The following is a 26,148-nucleotide window of genomic DNA, read 5'->3' on the forward strand; positions in this document are numbered from 1 at the left end:
CCCCAAGTAAGTAATAATTTAAATTATCAGGGAAAAACTAACTTTTGGTAGTAGCTTTTGGCTGTGGAGTGATGTGATGCTAGATACACAGTAGTTTATATCAACACAATACTGCATTTTGTAAGATGGTCAAAAACTATTGCAGATTGCAGGAGCAGTCTAGTAGCTGAAAATGAGCTAGATTTGCTGCTGCTGGAGAAATTGGTCAGTGTTTTAGGGTTTTCTGAATTCAGAGCAAAGGGAAATAGCGCAGTTAAAAGAGAATAATGAGCAAAGCCAAAGTACAAGTGCCAAGACTTCTTAAGAGTTTTACTGATGTGTGTTGTAATTAAAACCAGAATTAGTTAGTTTTCTAATAGGACATTCATTTCCTTTTAAAAATGTCTTACTTTATGCCAAACTGCAATTGTTCTCTAGGAATACTGATCTAGGGATACCTCCAGCATATGTAGAAAGGCTGGCTTACTAGCTTTGCATGCACTCATTATGAACAAGCAAATTAAATATTTTCACTTAAAATAATTGCACAAATAAACCTTTGGCTGTTCTGTGATTTCATTAAAACCTTAATTGTTTAGAGAGCTTGACAAGAGTGCGTGAAGTTTGGTCAGTTTTAGTGCACAGCATTCGTCTTGATAGCAGATTTACAGCAGGGCTGGCTTTAATCTCCTGCCTGATCTTTACCGTAGCAGGCTGGGGATGAGAAGCCATTTGTGTGTTTCAGGAGATAGGTAACTCTATCTCTGAACTGGAAACACAGACCTGGGTTTTAAAATTTCTGGACAGCCTTAAAATGAACTAGCAAGGGGGGCGGATGGGGGAAACAAAAATAGGTGTCGCTTTTAAATCAGCTTCTTAGTGTGCACATTGTCACACCTTCACACATGGCTGTAGCCTCAAATCTATTTCTCATCAAAGCAACTGTAGCGTAAGGAAATATTGCTAGCATCTGGGTTTCAAAGATCAGAAATAATGGTCCTTGCTAGCAGAGGAGCCAGCTGTGGGCAGTACCATGTAAACTGTTTTTTATGCCACTTGATTACTAATTTTTGAGGGTGAGGACGACAAAACGTTTACCAGGTCATACACCAAGATTTGTGAAATACTCCAAAGTCTAGCTTTTCTGGATTTAAGGTGGTGGTATGCCTTTGAAATTCATTATGATATTTGTAGGGTCAGCATCTCAACTACTGTTGAGTCTTTCTGTGTTGTTTTGACCCAGTATGCTTTTTTTTCTGTCTTTCTTTAGGACCCACGATTATCAGCTTTAATTTTTGACAAGCTTCAAGTGCCTGACTATTTACAGAGAAACAGGAATGAAGGAGAGAGCAGATGCGAAACTTGTGCCACTCACTTGAACCAGCTGAAGCAGGAAGCCATTCAGATGATGCACACCCTCAGTCAAGCCAGCTACCCAGAAATGCCCGACCTCCCACCTGGTGCCACGGCAGTGACCAGCATGGTACCAAGGGTGGTCACTGTCTCTTCGCAAAGGGACCTGCCGCTCATTGCTGGGCAGGTGGGCAGACAGCCTGGAAAATCGCCAAATCTCTTCTCTGGGGCAGAGAGGAAGAAGGGACTTGGATGGTCTCAAGGCGCGGGCAGTTTTCCAAACTCCAGTGTTCAAGTCACAGTGGCCCCCAGCGGCCTCAGTGGTGCTCTGAGTTCAGTCACCATCCAAGCTCAGCAGTACCTCGAGGGCATGTGGAGTATCTCCAGGGTGAACAGCTTCCTGCCTCAGGCTTGTCTAGTAAGTAGTGATAACGCAGATGTACAACTTTTGTTTATTTGTGTGTGGGTAAAGATAAATTTTGAGATGTATCTATATCTATCTTAGAGGGAATCAGCTAATAGTATTCTAAGCCATGCTTCAAGAACTGAAGAGCTGAAAAAGAGCTTTGAACAATGTTCTGTCAGATGTCACAAGGAATTTTTCTTATCTCAGATGGTGAGATCCTTTCCTCAGATGTTTTTGCACCTATTTTAGCTTTATGTATACAGGTGCTGTTATTTGGCTGTCAAATACCCACTGACCTCTTAGAAAAACATAAAAGGCCAAGTTTGTCACATAAGAAACCTGTGAGATTCATGGAAGTTATATCAAAGATGATCTTGACCCTCAAGTCTAGCACTGAACTTCTAAGGCTTTGTTCAATTCAGCACATGGTGTTGATAGACTGCAATGAGCAGGATTAATCTTCAGGTTAGGTGTGTTGCAAAACAGCTTGCTGTGAGGGAGGATGTTCAGAAGGTTGCCCCAGTGCCACATCCTTGTAAATGTTATTGCACTCAGATTCTAAGTTGGGTTTAAACAATTCCTGTATCTGGTGTACATTTTAAGATTTCTTGCGAGAAAGGAAAAAGCTTTATAGAGGTGTATGTTACCTTTAAAAGCAAGTTCATTACAGATTTGTGACCATCTATGGAATGCTGCTAAGAAGCAAAGGATATACAAACTGGCTTTGACTAATTATTCCTAAACGATTTTCCCATGATAGTCAACAGGGGAGTGTGAATAGAAGTAATTCTTTTCACATAGACATTGCTGCAGATCTTGCAAGACCACAGATCTTGGTGCTAGTCAGCTCCAAATTTAACATAATGCCTTATATACTGTTGTATATAAACACTACCTAATATTGCTTGGTAGCTTCAGCTGGTTGAGCTCTGAAATCATCAGAGAAAAATGTTTAAGAGTGCTGTTGTGTAACATCACTTTTACAGACTGGCTGTTGTTTCCTTCCTGAGAAATCTTGGAGACTTAATTCCTCCCATACTTCTCTTTCATATGGCAATTTGTGAATGCCCACATTTCCTACCATTGAGGGGACCCCACCTAAATCCAGTGAATCTTCATTGATTGACTCCTCTTGAGGAAGAGGGAAAAAAAGTCCCATTCAGCTCTTCATAGTATATGAGGAACTGCTGCTATGAGTGCTGTTCTCTGATCATTCCTTTTCTGCCCTTATTCATATTTTAAATAATTCACTAACTGCCAGCTCCAAATTTCTTCCTGCTTAACCATGCTGACTGATAGATGTGGTTTCCCCTAACCACTCCGTTATTCTATGATAAAACTGAGCCACCTCATTTAACCCCTGTGAAGGAAAAAATGTATATAATGCAACAGAGCTTAAGTGTGATCTAGAAATGTGCAAAAAAGCTCAGTAGCCTGGAAAACAGTGACCTTTTAATTAAAGGACAAACACTGTTAGACTGTGAGTGTTGGAAGCTGCTTGGATGCGATCCAGTCACCTGCAAGAATCGTTTATATTTAGAAGCAGCTTTTGGAGAGAAGCTTTTTTTTCCTTATTTAAGACCAATGTGTTTACTGGAGACTCAGTTACTCTTCTGTACCCAAATTGTCCTTTCTGTATCCCTCTGAATTCTCCTACTGTCTTTTGTTGTATTAAGAGCCCTGTATCTGGTGAAGCTGTCTGGGTGGATAAGACAGAAAGTGCCTCCCTGTCACTTTTCCCTAGAGGAATCACAGGTGTCAGAGGAAACAAGGTTGGTGGGATTTCAGGAATTAGCTGGTCTGTCCCTAGTCTTGGGCAGTATCTGCTGCAGGACAGTGAATACTGTCTAATGCTTGTCTCACCCCACCTTCCAATTTTGTGAAGATTGGGATTTCACAAGTTCTAACGATTGTTAACTCTCAACTTCTTTTCCAATTTCTTTTTTCTTAAAGTTAATCTCTGCTGCTGTATTTTAAACCCTTGATTTCAGCTAGTTTACATGGAGAAGAGTTTATTCAGTTCCTCTTCATACCTATTGTTTTCTTTTGTATTCAAGGTTGATTGTCTTGTTTCTCTTCAGTCTTTCCTCAACAATAAAACAAATCATAAGCAGTCAGCCTTTCCTTGTTACTCATGATTTCTAGACTTCTGGCGACTCTTGTAACTCTCTAGATTGCCTCTCTTTTGGCTCATGTCCATCTAAATACCAGTGCTCCAAGCAGGATATTTTGTTACAGCTGGGGCCTCATTGAAATGAAGAGTTGGATGGGTAGCTCAGTTTTTGGTTAACTCCCCAGTTTCACCAGAATCAGAGAAAATCTGAGTTTTGTTGTTGTGGAGCAAATCATCAAAATATGGAACTGGAATAAGACATGAACTGGTCTGGTTAGAGGAATTCTGGAGGAAGGAGAAGGAATGCAGTGAAAACAGTAGCACTGAATGTATTGTTCATTATGTGTAATGTGACTGTGTCTTGGAGCCCTCAAGATAACTACAAAAAAGAAAAGATAGTAGCCCCTGCCTTGAGGAGTTCACAACCTTAGTTGTGATGCAAGTTACTTTGACCACTCTGTAAATACTCCTGTTTCATGTAGAGTTTGTAGTTATCCCTTTTTCCCCCTCACTGGAGGGTTCTTCCTGAAACAACCCTGTAGTCCTTGGAAGGAGCTGTTATCCAAGTGCTTCACATCTCAGTGGTTTAACTTTGTGCTACACACGGGGCAAGCATGATTCATTTTCTAAAGGCTGGATGACAGATGCAGATGAAAGCTGGGATTTGTCTCAACTATTTTCAGCTGCCAAAAAGACAGGTGTTTATTCTAAGCTAATTACTGAGGCTTCCTTAATAGTAGTGGGAGAGCAACAGGCACCGCTAAGAGGCACTTTATTATTCTTGTCTTGGTTCATTCTGGACATCTGTCTTGGCTCACCTTGTCTGCTGAAGATGCCTGTTGCTTTCTGCTGGTACCAGTAGAGCCCAGCTGGGTGATGTGGAGCAAACCCTGCCCCAGGCAGCTGGCATGGCATGCTTCGTGTCCAGTGCATGCTGGGGTAAAAATGCACCACAGCAGGTGGCTGCAAAAACCTTGTATCTACAGATAGTTTCTCCAGGATCCATATTTTTTAAATTTATGGTCAGTTTTAATAGTGGCGTTATTGGAATTGTCTGTGGAGGGAAAACGATGACTTGATTTCTGCTTATCTCCCTCCCCAAACTCGCATGTATTACCTTGTAATGTCACTTACGGTTGCAAAAACACTTCTGGGCTGAATGTTTGGGGTCAGAAGTGCAGGACGTCGTAAATTTTTAATATATGTTTGGAGTTCAAGTGTGAAAATCCATTATATAGATTATAAATTTTTTGAACAGGAATGCATCTTCAAAGTGTAGTGTGGGTGCTGCTCAAACCGAAATAATAACTGTGGGCTTCAGGAGCTGTGAAGAGGAACAGTAATTAAGGATCTGGAGGAAGGTCCAGGAGGGGAAGACTAGGATTGCAACCAGAGTGCAAGAGGTGAAGATGTAATCAGCTGCTTTACTCAAGTGGCCTGTTATGAAAAATTACATAAAATAATCACCAGTAGCAGTGATAAGTAGTTTGACCAGACAGTGAGCGCTGTGGAGGGGAGGGAGCCGACGTAACTCCATGTAAGACAGCTGATTTGTAGTGGACGACTGACAACTGTAATTAACAAATAGCTCTATATTGATGTTTTTAATTCTAGACCTGACAACTGAATACAAGGTTACAACTCAAATGAAAATGCATGTTAGCAGTGTTCATCATTGCCATGCTGTTTAACACAAACAGAAGCAAGGGGAATTCAGGCTTCCTACATGTGTTGGAATCTGGCTGAGATGTAGAAAATTAAAGCCAATGAATGTGCATTGTACATCTATTAAAAGTATCAGCATGTATTGCTTATTGTAGGAAAAAGAGGTCCAACTGCATGCTTTGAATTGACCGTGTTATTAGTACACGGTATCATATTGAATACAAGTGGTAATGTAGCTGTGCCATGTGCTGTAAAGACATCACAGTGAAATAGAGCTTGTTTTGCAAATTGCTTTTTCTTTCATCTTATGCAAAATGAAATCCTTGACATGCTGTATTTCTAGTTTGAATATACACAAATGGTGCTAGTTGTGAGGAAAAATATTGTGTCTCCTTAAATCTTTACTGGTTTCAAAGTTGCTTTAAAGATATATTAAAAAAAAATGCTTTATCAAAAAATAGGAAAAGCTGCAGTACTGGAGAAGTGAAAGTGACTTAAGTAAAATTTTAAAACATATGTATATAAAACTGTAAACTTATCAGTAGTCCACTGTATGTCTCTAAGTATTTGTACATTTAAAGTTAGGTATATGTTTATGGCCGGACTGAGTGATTTTCTTCAAATAGGGGTGGGGAGGGCTAGGGGGCAAAGGGGGAGAAAGAGGACTTAGCCATCTATTTACACATGCTGCGGGTGTGCTCTAAAACTAAGGGAGTTATGTTCTTCTGTTTTATGTGAAAAAGCTCAAAGTTGTTTTAGCCACAATTTAAGCTTTCCTGGAGTTCTTAGGAATCAGTCTTCTGCTTACCATAATGTAAACCAGATGGATTCATTTGAGGATAGTTCAGCCCTTGTTGACTTTCCTGAAATCCTTTTTGTTTGTTTATAGCAAGGATGACCTGCGTTTTGCTTAGAAGATGAAATAAAAAGCTGACTATGGAGAACGGAAGAATGAGAAGATTTACTTTCCAGCATTTACTTTTTTACATTGATAAATGTCATACCAACTGGATTTCTAAATTAATATTTAAAGTCTTTCTTGATAGCTTTCTCAGTGACCTTTTATTAATACTATGCATGAAATATATTTTGTAATGAAACAATTAAAATATAGTGCTTTGACCATAACTCTTGTCTGTAAGACATTTGGATGACTTTGAGATGTTTCTCAGACTCCACAGATAATACATTGGCTCTGCAGAAGTCAGTAGCAAACCCCAGACTGGCAGTGAGGCCAGAAGGATAGAGGTTTTTCTGTTTTCTCTTTAGCTTTAGTGGTGTTGGTGCTACTGTCCTTGCAGAGGAAGTACATAAAGGAAGGGGGGGGGTGACAAAGAAAAATCTTCAAAGCTAGCATTGGTCACTCTCCATAACAAGTCCAAACAGCAGAAGGAAGCCTTTTGATCCAAGTTAGTAAATGTTCTCTCATATTAACTTAATTTCATAGCCCCTGTGCAAAAGACCTTTCCTGAGGCTGTTGTGTCTCAGATGGGCAGAGTTCCCTTGCACAGCACTTTGTTACCTTAGTGAATGTGGAGGGAGAGGTGTGATGTGGGAGGACAACACTGCTACCAGCACCTTACATTCAGAGTTGCAAGAGAGACTTTGTTTCAGCCACCAGGTAGCAGATCATCCTAGAAAGCAAAAGAGATTCAGCCTTGTACATGCACATAAAAATGTACCCCACTGTTTTGTGTGACTGCTAAGGGCTCTCTTTTTTCTAGATTGCTCCCAGTGTGGGAGGCTGAAGATGAAAATGAGCTTACTTTTTAAAGTATAGCTCGGGTATCAGAGTGACTCAGGAAAATGTTAAAAATTGACAGAAGGGGTATTGGCTACAAGATGGAATCAAGCATTTCTGTAGGTGAGGGTGTGGATCTTTAGATTGTGTATATGAACCTGCCATAGTGTTGGTTTTACAGTTGTGGGACAGGGTAACTATCCTCAGGACTCAGACCCTCTTGAGGTTCAAATTACCACCTGAAAACAGTTCTTTTGATCCTTCACGCCTCTAGGCTAAGCAGTTATTATTACAGCTCTCACAGGGAAGCAAGTCCAGACTAGCTTTTGTTGACAACTGAAGTCAACAAGCAATAATAAAGAATGTTGGCCCAGACTTCACCTATACTCATCAGGGGCAGATTTAAGACAAGCAGATTTCAGAGGTTATTTGCAAATGATAATCCACAGAATTTACCTTTGCTGGGTCTTAGGTTATCTCAAGGCCTGTTGCTGATGTTAATGGCATTGCCTTCAAACTCCCAGAGGTACTCAGTGTAACTTCTGAGGAGCTCCCTGGGAATGTCATGGGTTTACGCACTTTTTCAAAGTAGCAGAGGATTCAGGTCCACAGGTCTCTATCATCTGGAGAGAAGTGTCATAAACAACACATAAAGAGAAAAAAAATCCCCCCATTGTTTCACCCCAGCTATTTAAATTATCTACTCTCCCATTTGAAGTCGTTCTCTAGGGTGGCCTTTTCTGTTCACCCAGTTCACTTCAATTTCTTTTGCTTCTCCTGGTACGCTTAAACTGCACATATTAACTGAATGTTAATCTAGCATCCCACTCCCCCCAACATTAGAAATCACCTTACAAGAAAGCTTCTTACTTTTTGACTGGAGCTCAGAAATGTCCTCCAATAGAGTAAGGCTGTATATCTAATCTGGAAGTGCTACCATTGCTCTGCATTGGCTATGTTGGTTGTTAGGAGTGGGCTTCACTTGGAGGATGCCATGCGGTTTCAGAGGCAAAAACAGCTGAGGAGCCAGATGAATTGAGGCTGAACTCAGACCTAAGTCACACGAAGACCGGTGGAGGAAAAGGCTTTTGCAGAGGTCTCTGCTATGTGGGAGGAACTGATCTGCATGACTAGATACAAGTGTGGATTGCCCAGTTGTCCCACTTGTGTAAAATAGGATTAAACATCACGTTTTTGTTTTTTTTTTGAAACCACTTTGAATTTAACATTTGCTCCATAAGTTAAGTACTGGTATGATGGTATATTGAGGTTGAGGGACTCCAGGTGGTCATGCTGTGCACAGTGTGAGGTGTGAGCATCTCTTGTTTTGTGGTATGAGCAGCTGAACACGTGACAAATACTGATGCTCTCTGTTACTTGCAACTGGAATCACTGAATACCCTGAGTGGCAGGTTTTAAAAGAAGGTTTAAAAAGCATCGATATAAAATGTATCTACGTTTCTGTTTGAACACTTGGGAGAGAATTTATGATGTATAGATAGAGTTCATAGATGTTTCAAGCATTTCATATGTGTGTGTTTAATGGAATAGATTGCCACTTTACTGAACATAGTATCAAATCGGCTCTGTTAATTGAAAAAGATTTTTCACGTTATTGCTAATGATGTGACACAGTTTTGTTAGAGATGGTGCATAAAACAGTGCTACTTGAAATGACATTAATGTATGCATTTAAATTCCTTCTTTTCCATTTATGTGCATTATTGATTTTATTTCATTGCTGGGGAGATAATGGATTTATAATTAGAGTACAGTCACTGTAATCAATGATGAGATTATTAGACTTATAAATAGAACTTTAAAACTACGATGAGGTAATTTCCCAGTGTAACGAAGGATCAATAATTAGAGGTTTGCTTTGAATTTTAAAGTAGTACTTGTAAGATTTGAACATGAAATACTTTTAGGGAAGTGAGTCCATATAAATCATTATACAAATTGATGTTGCCGTTTCACCGTTTTCCGAAGCTGGCCTATTTTTATTATTATTGCTTTAGTTTGCTCGAATGCTTATGAGTTATTTCCTTTGGGTTTGCACAGCTTCCACTGTCTCAAAATTGGACAGGCTTGGTCTTTCCTGATAACTAATTTGAAGGCAGTGTTTGAAAGGTGACATAGGCAGGAGCCCGTTGCCGTGTTTTTGGTGATGTTGGGCAAAAATCTTGGATCTGCTGTTCAGAGGTTCTCCCCCTTCTGCTTCTCAAATATCAGGGTGGTAAAGTTGGTCAAGATAGTCAGCTGTTGTAGGGAGAAGATAGTGAGAGGATGAAGATGGGGTAAGGGGGGCCTGCCTTGGGAAGGGTCTGAGTTTAGCTGGTCTCTGCAGAGTAGCTGTGCAGATACTGTCTTCCTTCTGATCAGCCTCTCCTGATGACTCTGAAGTACTTGTGGGGTCCTATGGGAGTAGCACAGCCTCCCCCTACTTGTTAAGCTAAGAAAAATTCTAGTGAAAAGATGGATGGGAATGATAAGAACATAAGAAATATCCTACTGGGCGTGAGTTGCAGCACATCTTGCCCAGGGCTGTCTCCAGCAGTGGAACTACAAAAGGTGTTTAGGGAGGGCTGTGGAGCCTGGCTGCTTTCTGCATTCTGCTCATATGCTCAGCCTGAACAGGTCTCAGGGACACACCGCTGTCTGTTACCTCTCTGTCTCTGCTTATAGGCCTGTTGTCCAGGAATTTATCCAATTCCTTTCTGACCCTGCTGACACTTTGTGCCTCCACAACCACCTGCGTCAGCAGGTTCCATGAGTTTGCTACCCTTGGACAAAGAAGTACTCAGGTTCTTTCATCACCTTTAAACGTATACCCAATTAGTTTCATTGACTGTCACCTGTACCTCGTAATACAGGTATGGGTGAACAGCAATTCTTCATTCAGCTTATCCGCTACCTCAGTGACTCGGTAGACCTCAGACAGATGCCTCTCAGCCTTCCCCTCTCTAAGAAATAGTCCCAGCCTCTTTCATCTCTCCTCCTAAGGCAACTGCTCCATCCTCTTCACCATTTGTCAGACTTGTTTGCCTGTCATTTCCATAACCCCACTACCTCTGTATTCACATGCAGGACTAAAACTGCACGAGCTACTCAAAATGAATCACAGAATCACAGAATAGTCTAGGTTGGAAGAGACCTCGAAGATCACCGAGTCCAACCTCTGACCTAACACTAACAAGTCCTCCACTAAACCATATCCCTAAGCTCTGCATCTAAACGTCTTTTAAAGACCTCCAGGGATGGTGACTCAACCACTTCCCTGGGCAGCCTATTCCAGTGACTAACAACCCGTTCAGTAAAGAAGTTCTTCCTAATATCCAACCTAAACCTCCCCTGGCGCAACTTTAATCCATTCCCCCTCGTCCTGTCACCAGGCACGTGGGAGAACAGACCAACCCCCACCTCGCTACAGCCTCCCTTGAGGTACCCATAGAGTGCAATAAGGTCACCCCTGAGCCTCCTCTTCTCCAGGCTAAACAGTCGCAGCTCCCTCAGCCGCTCCTCGTAAGACTTGTTCTCCAGACCCTTCACCAGCTTCGTAGCCCTTCTCTGGACTCGCTCGAGCACCTCCATGTCCTTCTTGTAGCGAGGGGCCCAAAACTGAACGCAGTACTCGAGGTGCGGCCTCACCAGAGCCGAGTACAGGGGGACGATCACCTCCCTGGCCCTGGTGGCCACACTGTTTCTTATACAGGCCAGGATACTGTTGGCCTTCTTGGCCACCTGAGCACACTGCTGGCTCATATTCAGCCAACTGTCAACCAATACTCCCAGGTCCTTCTCTGCCTGGCAGCTCTCCAACCACTCATCTCCCAGCCTGTAGCTCTGTTTGGGGTTGTTGTGCCCCAGGTGCAGGACCCGGCACTTGGCCTTGTTGAACTTCATACTGTTGGCCTCGGCCCATCGGTCCAGCCTATCCAGATCCTCCTGCAGAGCCTTCCTACCCTCAAGCAGATCGACACACGTACCTAACTTGGTGTCGTCTGCAAACTTGCTGAGGGCGCACTCGATCCCCTCGTCCAGATCATTGATGAAGATGTTAAAGAGGACTGGCCCCAGTACCGAGCCCTGGGGGACTCCACTAGTGACACCCCAAATGTGGACACCCTCCTTCTTTGTTCTCAGTTCCTGCATTCTGATGTCCAAAATCTGGTGTTTTCTTAGCTGCTGCTACATCTTGAACTACAGGCTTCAGAAAACTGCCAATAACTCTTAGATCTTCCATGAGCTGTAACTGCCAGATCTGAGTTCAGCATTCACAGAAGATCCTGAGTTGGAAGGGCTGCGATGAGATCGCATCGAAACCCTCTCTGGGCTGAACAAACCAAGAGATCTCAGCTGTTCCTCATCCATCCAGACCCTTCACCATCTTTGTTGCCCTCTTCATGTAGCTAGGGCTTGTATCTCTTCAAGTGAGATACTAGTCTACTGGAGAACAAGTCCTACGAGGAGCGGCTGAAGGAGCTAGGCTTATTCAGCCTGGAGAAGAGGAGGCTCAGGGGCGACCTTATCGCTCTCTACAGATACCTTAAAGGAGGCCGTAGAGAGGTGGGGGTTGGCCTGTTCTCCCACGTGCCTGGTGACAGGACGAGGGGGAATGGGCTAAAGTTGCGCCAGGGGAGTTTTAGGTTAGATGTTAGGAAGAGCTTCTTTACTGAAAGGGTTGTGAGGCATTGGAACAGGCTGCCCAGGGAGGTGGTGGAGTCACCATCCCTGGAAGTCTTCAAAAGACGTTTAGATGTAGAGCTTAGGGATATGGTTTAGTGGGGACTGTTAGTGTTAGGTTAGAGGTTGGACTCGATGATCCTGAGGTCTCTTCCAACCTAGAAATTCTGTGATTCTGTGATAGTCAATAGGTGCCTGGCACTTGGTAGCGGTCAGGTAAATTGTTCTTGAGGAACCGTTGCTCTCTTTAAAGCAGCTATATGTGACATATAAGCACTTCAAGCATGATTGAAAAAAAATAGGTCTTCTGACCCTGTCAGTCTTCTGGCCACATTTGCCTTTTATTTGCTGACATTATATATCATTCATTGTAATAACGTAATAAATATAATCAAATTGTAATAATAAGGACCTGTAATTCTTGGGAATGTGATTATTCCATTTTGCAGAATAGAGAAAGCAAGGCACGGTAAAACTTTGGTTGAGTTGCCTAAAGTCGTTGAGAAATTGTATTTTACTGCAGCATCAGGAAGGCGACACAAGTTCTCCTGCTTCAAAGGTCTGTACGTGTCCTGTGCTTTGTTGTTAGAGATGCTTCTGGCCTGTGGAACTCAGTCCTAATGGAAAAGCATTTGTCTTCTGGTAGGAAAACAAACCCTAAGCTAATGGAAATTTGCACTGTTGTGAGCTTGTTAATGAATTCCTTTGCTTGCTCATATCAGCCTCTGACAAAAAGCAGGGATTCAACTGTATATTTCTTCATTTGAATAAACAGTTCATTTTTAATTCTGACCACAATGGTAAATTAAAATGCCCTGAGCAGTACACAGCTATATATTTTGGCTTTGGAGCCTGTAGCTATTGTAATACATGTCAGCAGAGAGGGTTTTGGGCAACATTTTCTGATGCTTGCCTCAAGGCATTAGAAGAAAGTTCCTCTAGTCTGGTAGTTTTAAACTGCACGTGTAAAGTCCTGATTTTGAGTGTGTTTATGTGCAGCGGGATCTATGCCCTTCCTGGTACCTCTCTTTCATGTCCCCCAGTTTTCTAAGGGGTGGGTTTACACGTGTAGATAGGAGGGGTGATGTTTGTGTGACTGGTGGTCAGAGAGCTGTGAAGGAGGATAGAGCACCACTTGCTGTCTCTTCCTGCGCTGCTGTTCCAGGTGATTGAAATGTGAGGCCACTTGTGTGGGTGCTGAAGCTCTGGCCATGAGGCTGAGTGAGAATGAGAGGGGATGGTGTCATTGCAAAGGTTGAAGGGAAGCGGGAGGGCTGCAGGTTCATCACTGCCCCCAGCATTGTTGTGCTATCAAACCCCTGGCAGCAGAGACCTTCCTCCCTGGGAACATAAGAAGACTGAAGGAAGGAATGGGTGCTTTGGAGGCGAAGGAAGCTTGCCTACAACCTTCATATAAATCTCTCTGGGACCTAAGAACACAGTTTAGCTGAGGTATGGGATGGGATGTGATCAGGAGCCCCTGGTCATAAGGGAACAAGCTGCCTCTTCTTCCTTGTAATGCAAAAGATATCGGTGTTGGAAGCACTTTGGGGGTTCATATCCTGCAGCTGGTCCTGCGGTGGTGCAGTGATGTCCTTTTGTGAAGCACAGACTGCTCATGATTTCTGGTAGTGAAAATCCGGATCCTTAAACTGCATTAATAATTCAGGTATTAGCCCAAAAAGAAAGGGCTCTGAGGTTGCCTTTGGGTCTCCTACATTACTTTCCTGTCTGATAGTAAATGGGCCTTCCTATTTCTGTTTAATTCTACTTACCTGTGATTTTCCCCTTCTGCCTCATCTTTAGAGATCAACAATAAGCCAGGCATTAGTAACTTTTATAGAAAATCTGGACTGGAGGAAGGGATGTTAAGTTCTGCATTTTATGAGCATCGTGTGTTCAGTGCGAATTGAAGTCTGAAAGTACAGGTTTAGGCATTCTTGTTACCACATCGCAGCTGCATCTTATAAAATGACTTCAGTAGTGTATTGTAGTTATAAAATGCCCTAGTTATTTTATAATGAGCCCCAGCAGAAACATTGTCAAAGGACAGTAAAAAGTTTATCCAGAACATGTTTCACTTCAACCTGATGTATGCTGCACGGTTAACTTTATGTAATGCTAGTCAACCTGGGAGGGAGACATTTCACAGAGAAGATGTATGCAGGACTTATCTACGCTTGAGGGGAAGGAGGGTTTATAGCATGAGCATTGCCCAGGTAGAGATTTACGTCACATTTTTTCCAGCTAGTAGGTCATAAGGATTTTAGCATAAATCATGTAGGGGGGGATTATTATTTTACCATATACAAACAATAACCTTAATATATTGTAAAATTGTTAAATCAAGCAGTTTTTACAGTTTAACTGGCTGTGACGTTCTAGTCTAAAAGTGGAAAATAGCAGGTTAAAGTGAATACTTAAATTTCTGCTGTTTTTTCTGTGAGTTTCAAAGGGGTAAAAACACCCTGGGGGAGGGGGGATGCCCCAGCAGAGACTGAGGCTTGATCTTTCTAGAGCTTAACCTGTGATTCACCAGTGAAGTTCTGCTGAATGCTTTCATTATGGGACCAATTTTTGGAAGTAAAATAAATTGTATTGAGTTCTGACTTTGGTTACACTGACGTCTATCAGACGTATGTATGCTTTTGTGATTTTCTCCCTTCCCACTTCTGTTAATTCATCCTTAAGGACAAAGTATTAATATTTTTATTTAGATATAGTATCTGATTACTTTATTTTTCAGCTCTATCCAGACTTCTGATTTTATTTTACAATCACAGTGCTGCCCAGGGAATGATTTATTTTTCTCTGTGTGGATTTTTATCTTCCTGTGTTTGCTTTTTGCCTGTCACAAGGCTCATGTTTTGCACAAGTTTCAGGGACAAAGTGACAGCACCTAACTTGGCTTTTGTTGGATCTGTGGTCAAGATCAATGTCCAGAGAATGGAAATATTCAGGAAAGTGGAAACATAATGGCTTAGTTTTTGGCTTTGCACTTCAAAGTTTCAAACTTGCTGAGAGCTTGTTAGAGTTGTAATTGCCCTTTAGATGGTAATGACAGCATACTGCGTACCTGGAAATTAAATCTATGGCCAACCCCTCTACAGTGTGACTTAGACAAGCCTGACTTGTTTAAACCTGGGCAGGTGTTTCCTGCCACCTGGTCACAGCAGGGAACCCGTGTGCTGGGAATCGGGGATGGGGCAGGGGCTGCCCTGCTCTGCCCAGCACATCTCCGCAGCCCAAGGATGTCAGGTCGCCTCTGTCTCTTCTTGCCCTCGCCCTGAGCCTTCGGGCAATTTAACCAGGAGCAATCTGTGCTGCGGTTGCTTGCTGTGGACCTGCCAACCTCAGTTGCACGTGTGGATGCTGCCAGCCAAAATGCAGCCTATCCAACTGTGCTCCCATGCCCTCAGGATGGGCATGCCACAACCCTCCTGTCACTGACGCAGGCACTGATATGAAGCTCAGAGACTTTAGCATGCATGAACCTGCAAAACACCTGGTGTGATGTTTTCAACCCTTACCCTTGCTGTGCTGTTACTGGTACCAGTTTCTCTGTGGCTTCAGCAAGAGTAAAGGAAGGAGCCATACAGAGCAGTTTTGGAAATCCTTCCTTTGAGGATTGGCTGGTTTCCAGAGGGTTAATGGATTTTATCACACCCAACTTTTTCTTAGAAAATAAAAACCATTAATCTCTGTATGGAGGCCTGTGACGTTTAAAATATTCTGTAACACTTTATAGTGACAGCGTTGTGATTTCTGTGTTTGATCATGAGTGATTTATGAGAATTTAGTAAACAGAGAAGCACAGTTCCCTTTCAGCCACATGCTGGAGTCTTCTCCCTGTGCAAACTTGTGTGCTTAAAAAAACCCTGCAGAGCTGCTCCTGATCCTCTAGAGAAATATTTTTCACAGGCAGTTCCCAGAAGAGCATGGATTGAGTTGAGGGAGAGGCATGAGGTAATTCCCATGCTTAATTTAAAAACAAAGCTCACTTACCTCCCTTGTACCCCTTCAGCATCTGTAAGTGACACAAGGAGAAACCATACTGTGACAAACAGGAGTGTGCAGGAGGGTCCCATTTATCTGTGTTTAGTGTTTCTGCCTCAGGGCAAATGACTAGGACCTGACACATTTCTTCATACCTGAACTGGATTTTCTTGAACCAGTAACAGTCCTGGTATGCAACTGCAAGGAGGGATGTGCCCATGGAACTGTTTCTCCTAATGCTTCTGTCCTCCCTGGTTTGCTGATGTTCCTGGGCAGCCATGTGCCTGTTTGGTCCCTGTGCCAATGGGGCTGCCTGCCTGGTTTCCACCAAAGCTGCAAACCATTCACAGAGCTGAAAATGGGCAAGATGGGAACGTGGCCATCAGTGTTTGGCCATGTAGCCATCTGTCATTCAGAAAGCTGAAGTGAGCTCCCAACTTATTTACCCATACTGAAACGTTGCCTTAAATAGGGATAGCTGGAAGTGCCTGTAGGAGGACTGACCTTGCCTTCCTCATCAGCTGAGAGATGTTGATGTCTCGTTTAGAGCCGAACATGTTTTTGCTTGAAAGTGCTTCTACATTGTATGGTGCAAGCAGTCCTTGAATCTTAAACTTGGAAGGCTTGTTTGGCTTTTTTTACAGCTTCTCACTGAGAGGTAGCATCAGTTTTCCTGCAGTGTTTAAGAATTCTAATCAAGTAATCGAAGACTTAATGAAAAAGGTATGGATTGTCTTCTGTACTAGTCCTATAGTGAATGTGTCTCGCATGTCTTATTTCACTTTCCACTCTACAAGAGTCAATGTATTCTCCTTAGCTTCCCCTCGTCCTCCTTCAATGTAAATTAAATGCATAAAACTGTGAATAATACACCACATTTACCTAGAAATTACAGTTTGAGGTTTTAGAAGTGTCTAATGATTCTGAGAATAGCAATTTACAGACATCCAGTTTAGATACGTTGGCTAGCAAACTGGCGTTTGAAAAGTATAAACCATCTGCTATCTGAAAAATGAGGTTTGATTTGGATATTTCAAGTTAGATGCCTGATATGCCCACAATCATTGGTCTCTTTTAGAAATGTAGGCTTTTAAATTCTCATAGAAGTGAAAAAGTGCTGAAGAAAGCATGTGTGTTATCCGTTTCTTATGTTTTTTCTTAAATGTGAATAGCTTCATAGGAACTGACCTGTCAGAAGACAAGTAGAGTGTTTACGAAGAAGCAAAACCTGGTCTGGTTAACAGATTCCTGTCAGTTCTTGTAATCTAGCCTGCTTTGCAGTAAAATCCCTTGAAGTTTCATGCTAACTCTACAGATTTTAGTTTTAACTTCAGATTATGCTGTCACTTAGGTTATGCATGAGTATGATTGGTTAGAAACACATTGCTTTTGCATTCCTCTTTCAGTATGTTGTTTACATGTGCTTTTCTTTGTTTCAAAATCCCTCTGTCAAATATAGCCCCATTAACAGTGAATGGAAAAATACTTTTGGGGAATTCAGCTTGACCCTGTAATTTTTAATCTGAGATAGTGCACGTGACGGAGGGTTGTGGTTGTCTTCCTGGCAGAACATGTGGGAATATTCAAACACTAATGCCGCTCTGGCAGTGGCTGCTGGTAGGGTTTCACTCTCTTGCAGGCCACTGGGCATGACAGGCCCTTATTGTGCCAATTTGCGAGCCCCACATACCAGCCCCAGCATTTCTCACCCCTTCTCTTCAGGAACCAGTCTTGCTCCACCTTGCTTCATCGCTTTGCTGTGTAACTCTACTTTCATCACTCAAATTGCTTAATTAGACAAAGCCCAGGGTGAAGCATAGCAGTGTGTGTGTGCCAGTAGCGACACGGGGCAGCCTGGTGTTAGAGCTGATGCAGCAGCTTAGGTCAAAGATTGTAAATCTGCCTTTTCCTCATTGGTATTTGTTTGTTTCTGTGACTTGTGTCACATGTTCTTGTGCTGGTTATTCTCTTAGGCATCTGGTGCAGATTGCGTAATTCATACGTTGCTAAGCCTGTAGTAAGCTCCGCTTATTAGTAGCTCTTTGAGTTGGTTTGGCTAACCCAGAAGGTGACATGTTTGGATCTTTCCTAGTCTGCTTTTTTCTTTTTTCCTCGTGCCATATACTTTTCATAGTTGGTGTAGGTCAGGACCATACATTTGCTGCTTCAATTTGTTCATGCTCGAGTACCTGTATTATTCACCACCCATCTAAGAGTCATCCTTGCTCAATCCTTTAATTTTCAGCAACTAACCACATGAGCAGATCTCATCCTTTTCCAGGCATCTCAGTTCCTGGCTGTCCATGTGTGGTGGTTTAACACCAGCAGATCGTGGCAGGGATAGTTCTCATTTTTCTGAGCGTGCGTTGCTGGCACACCATTTTTTGTGCCATTCTGGACCTCTACTGGTGTTTGGTCTCTGCTTTTTTACCTGCATTGCTAAAATATCCTGAGTCTTCTGTATGACAAACTGAAGGGATTTTGTAGAGGGTTATTTAAGACTTCAAGTTCGGTTTTTAGCACAAGTAACTTCACTAGGATTAAGTTAATCTGTGTGAATATTGTTCTGTGTCTCAGCCTCAGATCTCTTAGGTGAGGTCTAGAAAAGTGTTTTTTTGGTGTGGCAGTCTAGGGTAAAGCATTAGTCAGCCACTCCATAATACTGATAATAATATTAATCTTGAAACAGCAGACGTTTGGAAGAGCTGAGTGCACTTTCTTCTTGACTTCTCTGGGAACTGGGAATTCAGCACTCAGAACCTATGGGAATGAGTCCAAATGAAACTCCAGACAGCCTTTCATGCATCAGTCAAACACTGCTTGGTTGGCAGAGTTTTCTTATACTTTGATACCTAATAACGAGGTTACCTCACTTCTCATGAGAGCAACTCTGGTTTTTCATTGTATGAGGAAGTTAAGTGTGTGTGTAGCTGGGAAGGCGCTGTTACTGAGTCTGTGTATCTGTAGTTGTAAAACATGATCTATGGCAGCACAAAATTTAAAATTTGATGGCATCCCAGGAAGTACTTAATTGCATTTGTGCTTCATTACAAGGCTGTCTCCTTTTCCGGAATTTATTTTAGCTAATTAGTTGGAAATGTCAAAGTAGTATTTCAGATGACAGAAATATCATATATTATCATACATGAAGCAATTAACTCTTTTGACAAATATTTATTGTGGTGTCTTCTTTAATTAAATCTTCAGTACTCCTAGACAGAGAGCAGGTTCTCCCTAAAACGAGTCCTTCCCAGCACTGTCAATGAGTATTTGACTGATGGGACTTAATTGAACTTGATTCTGAAAGAGATAGTGGCCTTGGCATGATGATGTCGACGTGACACAATTTCACAATACAAATGTCTGATTTTTTGGTAAAATCCCCAGACAACCACCTCCTTCCAGACTCTGTCTCGGATACCACAGATAGGTTATGCTGGAGAAGATGCATCTCCTCTTTTCCCACTGGAACGGTTTGCAGGAGACAAAAATGCCAGGTACTTGTGCTGCTAAGATGGATGATGCAGATAAGCAGGGCTGTATACATGTTTTAAAAAATTATTATTTTTTATTTAGTTCCTGGGGTTATTCACGTGGAAACAAGTTACAAATGTGACCGTTTGGTTAGTTCCTCTTACACAGATAGGTCTTGTAGATGATGCGCCACTGAGAAATAATTCCTGACAGTTACAACTGAACCAGATAAACAGTTCTGCCAGCTCCCAAATAACACTGTAAAACAACAGGTTCTGCTTATCGTTTTCCATTTCTTCATGCCTGTCAAACTATTTAACTGCGCATTACCCATCACAATAGGTCTCTGTGTAATTCTGCTTGTCTGTTACAGTCATGGTTTTTACCTTCTTTGTTGCAGGACCTTCTGTGGTACGCCTGTCCACTTGTCTCTCTCCTCAGCCACTGTTGGTCTTCACATTTGCCCTTGCAAAGACACTCTTTGGAAGCACTGCATGTAATTGCTTTGTGTCATGCAAGAGTATTAACCTGTATGTGTGTTTTTTTCTTTTTTTTTTTTTTTTTCTTTCCAGGCAGAAACAGCACCAGAAAGTGGCCGGGATGGACCCAGCGTTCAGGTCAGCTCAGGGCAGAACAACTCTGACTCCACGGGAACAGGTGGCGCAGTGGCCTCCCAGAGCTTGGTGGCTCCAGCTGGGGTCTCGGCAGGTACCTCAGCTGCAGCTTCATTCTTCATAAGGTAGTTTGTCATTTTTCTGTTTTCAGTAATTGCTCATGGGTGTTCAAATGGTTGTGAAATGCTTTGAGACTTTGTAGGTAGAAGGTGGAGCGTTTGGTGCTGGTTGCTGAGAGGTGGAGTTGGTCCTGTGGTTGTCATTGTAGCTTTCCACTGCCGCAGGGGAGCAAGGATGTGATGGTGACATCCCCTTTCTCACTCTGGATGCCTGAGCCTCCTCAAACCTCATTTGATCGAAACCCAATAATATGTGCTGTGCTGGTCTTTGTCTAGTCCTTAATGGACATTTCTACCTGTAGCAAATCTGTTATTGAGTAGGTTTCCTTGAAGCAGAAGCTGAAGTAATGAGGCTTTTCCACTCAGATCAAAAATAAGGTTTTTATTTAGATTTTTATTCAGTAGCATGGCTGGATGTGCAAATGGAGGTTTTTTTTTTTTTTTTTTTTTTTTTCCCCCACAGTTGGTAACAACAGTTAAAACTATTTAAGACGTTAGTTTTATAGCAGCAGCCTAGAACAATCTTTTTTTTGGTTCCTGGGTCTTATAATGAAAATAAGCTGTTGGTTTTGTTTGTGAAATGTTTGTTGTAATTAGCACTGTTGATTAAATGCAATGTGCTCTCAAGCAGATGGTATTTAAAACAACAAAATTCAGGGCTTTGTACTTGCATTCCAAACTCCTTTTTTAATTCAGAACTGAGCATGTTTTTAGACAATATTGAAAAACGTATGTCTGTGAATGGCATTAAAGTAAAATTTATGCACTAAGGATCATTTTTAATCATGTAAGCATGTAAAAATTGTATTGTTTCCCTTTCCTCGATCTTTAATTCTTTTTGCAACATTAAAAAACAGAAAAGGAATTTTAGTGTAAGTTATAATCTAATCTCAAGAAGAGCTCAGCTTCCCAAGTCCTGTTAGAGAAGACCATGGTACAATGAGTCTGAACCATTATACACCTACATACCACCGTGCCTATGTACACAAGAGACTGGGAAGGGTCTACTCCACGTGTTGTGTGCGGAAGTCCTAACATTGAGTCTGCATCTGCACGCTTAAAGTCAATATGGAGATAATTGCCAACAGAGAATAATATATTTCATTTTGAGACAGTTGCCTGAAGTTAGTGGAAATAGAAAGTAAAGTAAGGGGAAAAGCTCAGTTAGACATTTGTGGCTTTATTGTTTTTTTTTTGTTGTTTTTTTTTTTTTAGTTACCTAAATAAGGACAGATGAATCCACTCCCAAGTACCTGGAGTGGACAGCAGCACAGCTTTTATTACAGTATTTCATATTGTGGGTGTGAACAGTCTAATTTAGTTTAAATATTTTTTTTTTTTCAGCGTGAATCTGTATGTTCTAAGCTAAGGTAAAGACTAACTTTACATTAGTTAAGCTGGAGAATTCAGAAAATAAAACAACGCCCTTAGAATTGAAAGAAAGAAATTGGTGCATAATAATCTGAAATAACATCCCAAATCTTTTCCTCCCAGTGATAATTCTGTCAGTGGTCAGCAAAATGCATTTCTGGTTTTGTTGTAAAGAGATGGATCCTTGCTAATGATTGTCTATGGCTTACCTCAAAGATTCTTGAAGTCAACAGCAAGACTTCAAATGACATCACTGTATGTTGGATCAGGCCCTAATTGCTTCTCATGAATCTGTCTTTGCCCTGAGTGAGTTGAAGTTTTATAGCTTTAGCAGCTATGTGATAGCTAAAACATTTTAAAATGCATTAGTGCATTGCTTATTCCCTACCCATGTTTCCTCTGTTCAAAATTCCCTTCAAATTTTAACCAAATAATAGGGCTGGCTGATTTTTTTTTTTTTCGTAAAGCGCTTGTGCGTTTCTTTCTTTTAACAGTTACCAGTTATCTGAAGTAGTTTTGTAACATTTTTATGATCTTTAATCACAGTGCATTGCAGCATTACTTTCTCAGTCTTCCAGAGCCCATCTAAGAATCTTTTGTTCCCTAAAAGCAAGCATTCAAGAAACAAGTTCAATTATTGAAAATATAGATTGAAATGCAGAAAATTGTATGAAAGTAAGGGCAGAGATATTTAGTTTGATCCATGGCAGTTGTACATATGTTGAGCAGGTTCTCAGGTGGGTACCATTGCCTAGTCCTGGTCTGGTGTCTCCATTCCCATTGGCCTTAACCTTCTGCTGCTGCTGCACCCCTTTGCTTCTGATGCCTCCTGACATGGGGACCTACAGAACAAAGCTTTGGTGCTGCCTCTTCCTCTCACTCCTGAGGTGTGCAGTTCTCAGGACAAGAGGAGAGGAAGAGGAGGAAATCTTCAGGGGTGAAGAGAGACAGATGCTAGCAGAAATTGGAATAGAAGGATATCAATGGTTCCACCTCTTTTCTTCAGTCCTGGTGGGATATCAGGGTTAATTGATCTAACCTTTCTGTCCCATCTCTTCCAGCCCTTTGCACCACCTAGCTTACAGCACTTGGTGGAAGGTCATCCCTGCCTTGAATCCTTTGCAGCATCATCCTCTTCTCTGTCCTTCATCTCTCATTCAGCTAATTCTCTCTCAGCAAGCACCTTGAGATAAAATGGCACTGGCATTATGCTGCAGTCCCTATTCATTGTAGCTTCTAATTCTTTCCTAACCATCCTTCTCCTCTCAGCCACTTAAACTGTGAACTTCATAGCAGAGCAACAACTTGAGTTGTGCAGAGCCTGGCACATCTATTTTTTCTTGTTTGCTACTGGAATAAATGCAGTTAATATATTGATGATTTTATACACACTTTTTTTTCTAAAATCCTGCCCTCTTTTTGAATAACTCTACTGAGTACTTGCATCTTCACAGGAGTCCTTTTGGAAAAGGGACTGTAGATGTGGCCTTGGGAAAAAGGCGGATTTGTCATTGAAATAAACTAGTTAGGCAAAAACATGCATGTAGATTAACTCTCAGTGTATTGGGGTGCATGGTTTGTTACTTCGGACGACAAAGTCTTTGTAGGTTTCTTGTGGAAGCTGTGTCTGTGATTTACTTAGCATCAGTAACAGATCCAGAATTTTTCACATGAATAAAGGCTTCCAGTTGCCTTCATGAAGCAGCATTAACTGTGTTTGTACAGGTCCTAGCACAATTAGCTTTTGGGCTGTGGCATGATTTTCTGGCAGCAGACAAATGTCTTTTCCACATTAAAATTAGAGCCTCTCTTCAGTGAAATAGCACCCTTTGACTCTTGCTTGTGGACTGGCTTGTGCCCTTGTGCCTGGGAAGGGAGGAGGTCTGTGCAGCTTTTTTTTTGGTTTACTTGTTTTTTACTTCAATTCACTCCTCAGTGAGAGTCATAGCTTTGTGTTTGTAAGGTCACAAACTCAGAAGACAATACAGAAGGGTTCATGTCCGTACATGGAAAAAAAAATAAGAACTACAGCAAAATCTTTACCTAGTGGTGAGAGGTACATGTAGTTAAAATTAATATCTTTAAGATAGTCTTTGCTGTGAATGCATTGGTTTTGTTAAGCATATGTGAAGCCAATTTACATATTCATCCAGAGCTCTTTCTCATTTGAATGTCATATTTAATTTCTTCAAGATTAATTATGTTGTGCTTTTCAAAAAAAAAAAAAAGAAAAGTATTTTATTCATTACCTAGAAATGCAGAGTGTCTAGCACAGAAGTGCTAAGTATTCAAAACCAAAGCCAAATATTAGAAACAGCAGACAGAAGCATATTAAGAAATTAAATCAGTTTTTAAGCCTTTTTCCCTCACTCTGATCTGTCATAGAAGGAGAAAAGCTTTGATTAACGTCTGACTCTGCCACACAAGCAAATTGCCAGACGTTACTCAATGGTCATGTTACTGAAGGACTGGAGGATTTAGAAGAAAATGCAGCTTCTCAGTAGGTCACTGTCAGAATAAGAAAGCCTGAGCAAAAAGTACAGCTTGTGGTTATTGATGGGTGTGAAGAGGTTCTCAGTTTACTCTTACAATGCAGGTGATGTTTAACCTGGTATTCCTCAGATTTAAGAAAAATGGGGGTTGCTTTGGACATTGGCATGGAGTGAGCGATGCCTTGCTGCTGTAGTAGCTCCATACTTTGAACCTGTTTCCAGGGCCTTTTCCTTTTTTTTTTTTTTTTTATTCTTCTCTTCTCTCTCTCTCTTTTTTTTTTTTTTTTTTTTTTTTGTATAAGCGACCTGAATGTGCAATTACCAAGTGAAAATATGCAAGGTAGTTGTAGGACTCCTCTGTGGTATGAATTCTCTTATGCTCGCAGCTAAGCAAATATTGGCTTATTGTGGTAGAAAGCTGTAATAAGCTGTCAGGTCTTTTGTCAGATGGACACCTGGGGAAGAGAGGCAGCGGTGTTTCCATGAACAGGCAGAAGGGCAGCGAGGAGGAGGAGAATGGGCACGCACTTTCAAAGAGGTTAATTGCCTAAAAAGAACATGCCACTCCCTTGGGAGAAGAATCAAGGCGCCCTAAAAATTGAAGCCGTCGGGTGATTTTTGCCTGTTGGTGGCTGGAGCAGTCGTGGCAGCACTGCCTGTGCCGCCGGCTGGGTTTGTGGAGCTTTGGTGGGAGCATGGGTGTCTGGCCTCAGTGTCCCAAGGTGAGCTGGAGGGAAGGTTTGAGCAGTGATGGGGCAGCTAAGAGGAATCAAAGCAATTTAGAAGGAATGATGTATAAAGTCAAGAAACCCTGAGCAAGGTTGAGTAGAGGAAAAGCTGTATTACATTGCTTTTCTTAAATATTAATCATCTTTGATAGTGGATTATTTTTGTGTCTTTTCAAGCTGGTTTGGTCACAGGGTTGCACTTGCTGCCATGGGACCGCTGACTTTGAGGCAGGGAAGGAACTGTTTTTTTGCAGCTCTTTTCCCTCACATCTGCCTGCTTTTGTTTGATGAATTAATCTTCCAAACATAGCACTCAGTATGTGCTCACTAGTTTCTGGGTCTCTATATCATTTGCAGTGTTGCTGGGCTTTGCTAGATTAAAACCAGTTAAGTTAATAAATCTGGAGAATCAGAATGGTGAATCACACCCATTATCTTTCCACTCTCATCATATTCCTGCGTGTTTAGGAAAGCTGTGTCAATTTAGTCATGACATAAAACATTACACATGATACACTTTTTGCAAGCAGCTTTTCTTAATAAGACATAACATACAGGCTCTGAGTAATGTAATTGAACATCTTAAGAGTTAAAATAAGCATAGTCGTCTTTTTCTTGATTCAGGATATTCCATCATATTGTAATGCCTGTGAGTTGTGGATTAAAGAATCTAATTATTCACTAATGAGCAGTAATGGTACATATAAACTAAGGGTCACTATCCTATTACAGGCACCTGATGGTTCACTGATAAGCATTTGGTCATTAGATTGACCATAAAATATAGTCAATAATTGAGGTTACTCATAGAGCAGGCACCTTATCAGCTCTAGGCATGGTGGGACAGCTTGTCAGTACTCTGTGTACTGATTGTGCTGTGACTGAGCATATGATTAGGGTATTGAAGCAGTCTGTATCTAATGAAACTGCAGGAAAGGCATAGCAATATTAGCACAACCACTAAATGACTAATGTGTTTTTGTTCCAAGCCTCAGACACTTCAATTAGTTCCAATAAACTCTGATCTAGTGTAGCGGTAGGCAGAGGATTCAGATATTTTGTGCACAAGCTTTCATTACACTAGTCAAAATTTGTAGCGTTTCGGGGACAGATGAAATCTGCATGGCTTTGAATGAAAAACGATGGAAATAATAAAGGCTGTCATTACCATTTTTACTTCACTTTTTCAGTTTTATTTTTGCATTTTTTTTAGATTCAGAATACTTTGAGACAATAGCTGCTGCCTGATGTAAAAGATGAAGCTGACAGTAGCAAATTAGATGTCTACATGTTCTGCTTTAAGATCCACTCATGCAGTTCATGTAGGCTTGTGCATATAGATCTAAACTTGGAACGTTCCTTAGTATTTTGTACCATATGGAACATTAGTCAAATAGCCTGCCTCTTGAAGGCT

At 41.5% G+C, this 26,148-nt stretch overlaps 1 protein-coding gene across 3 annotated transcripts in view; it reads left to right on the forward strand.

The window, feature by feature from the left end:
- The window catches only part of KIF26A (kinesin family member 26A), a 101,684-nt gene that overhangs the window by 32,967 nt on the left and 42,569 nt on the right, over positions 1–26,148 (forward strand). For all 3 annotated transcript variants that reach the window (XM_035328010.1, XM_035328011.1, XM_035328012.1), the window contains exons 3-4: positions 1,250–1,750; positions 19,983–20,149. In XM_035328010.1, coding sequence (XP_035183901.1) covers positions 1,250–1,750; positions 19,983–20,149 — 668 coding nt within the window. The remainder of the gene's footprint in view (positions 1–1,249; positions 1,751–19,982; positions 20,150–26,148) is intronic.

Source organism: Oxyura jamaicensis, chromosome 5 (assembly GCF_011077185.1).
Source record: "Oxyura jamaicensis isolate SHBP4307 breed ruddy duck chromosome 5, BPBGC_Ojam_1.0, whole genome shotgun sequence".
NCBI classification, from domain to species: Eukaryota; Metazoa; Chordata; class Aves; order Anseriformes; family Anatidae; genus Oxyura; species Oxyura jamaicensis.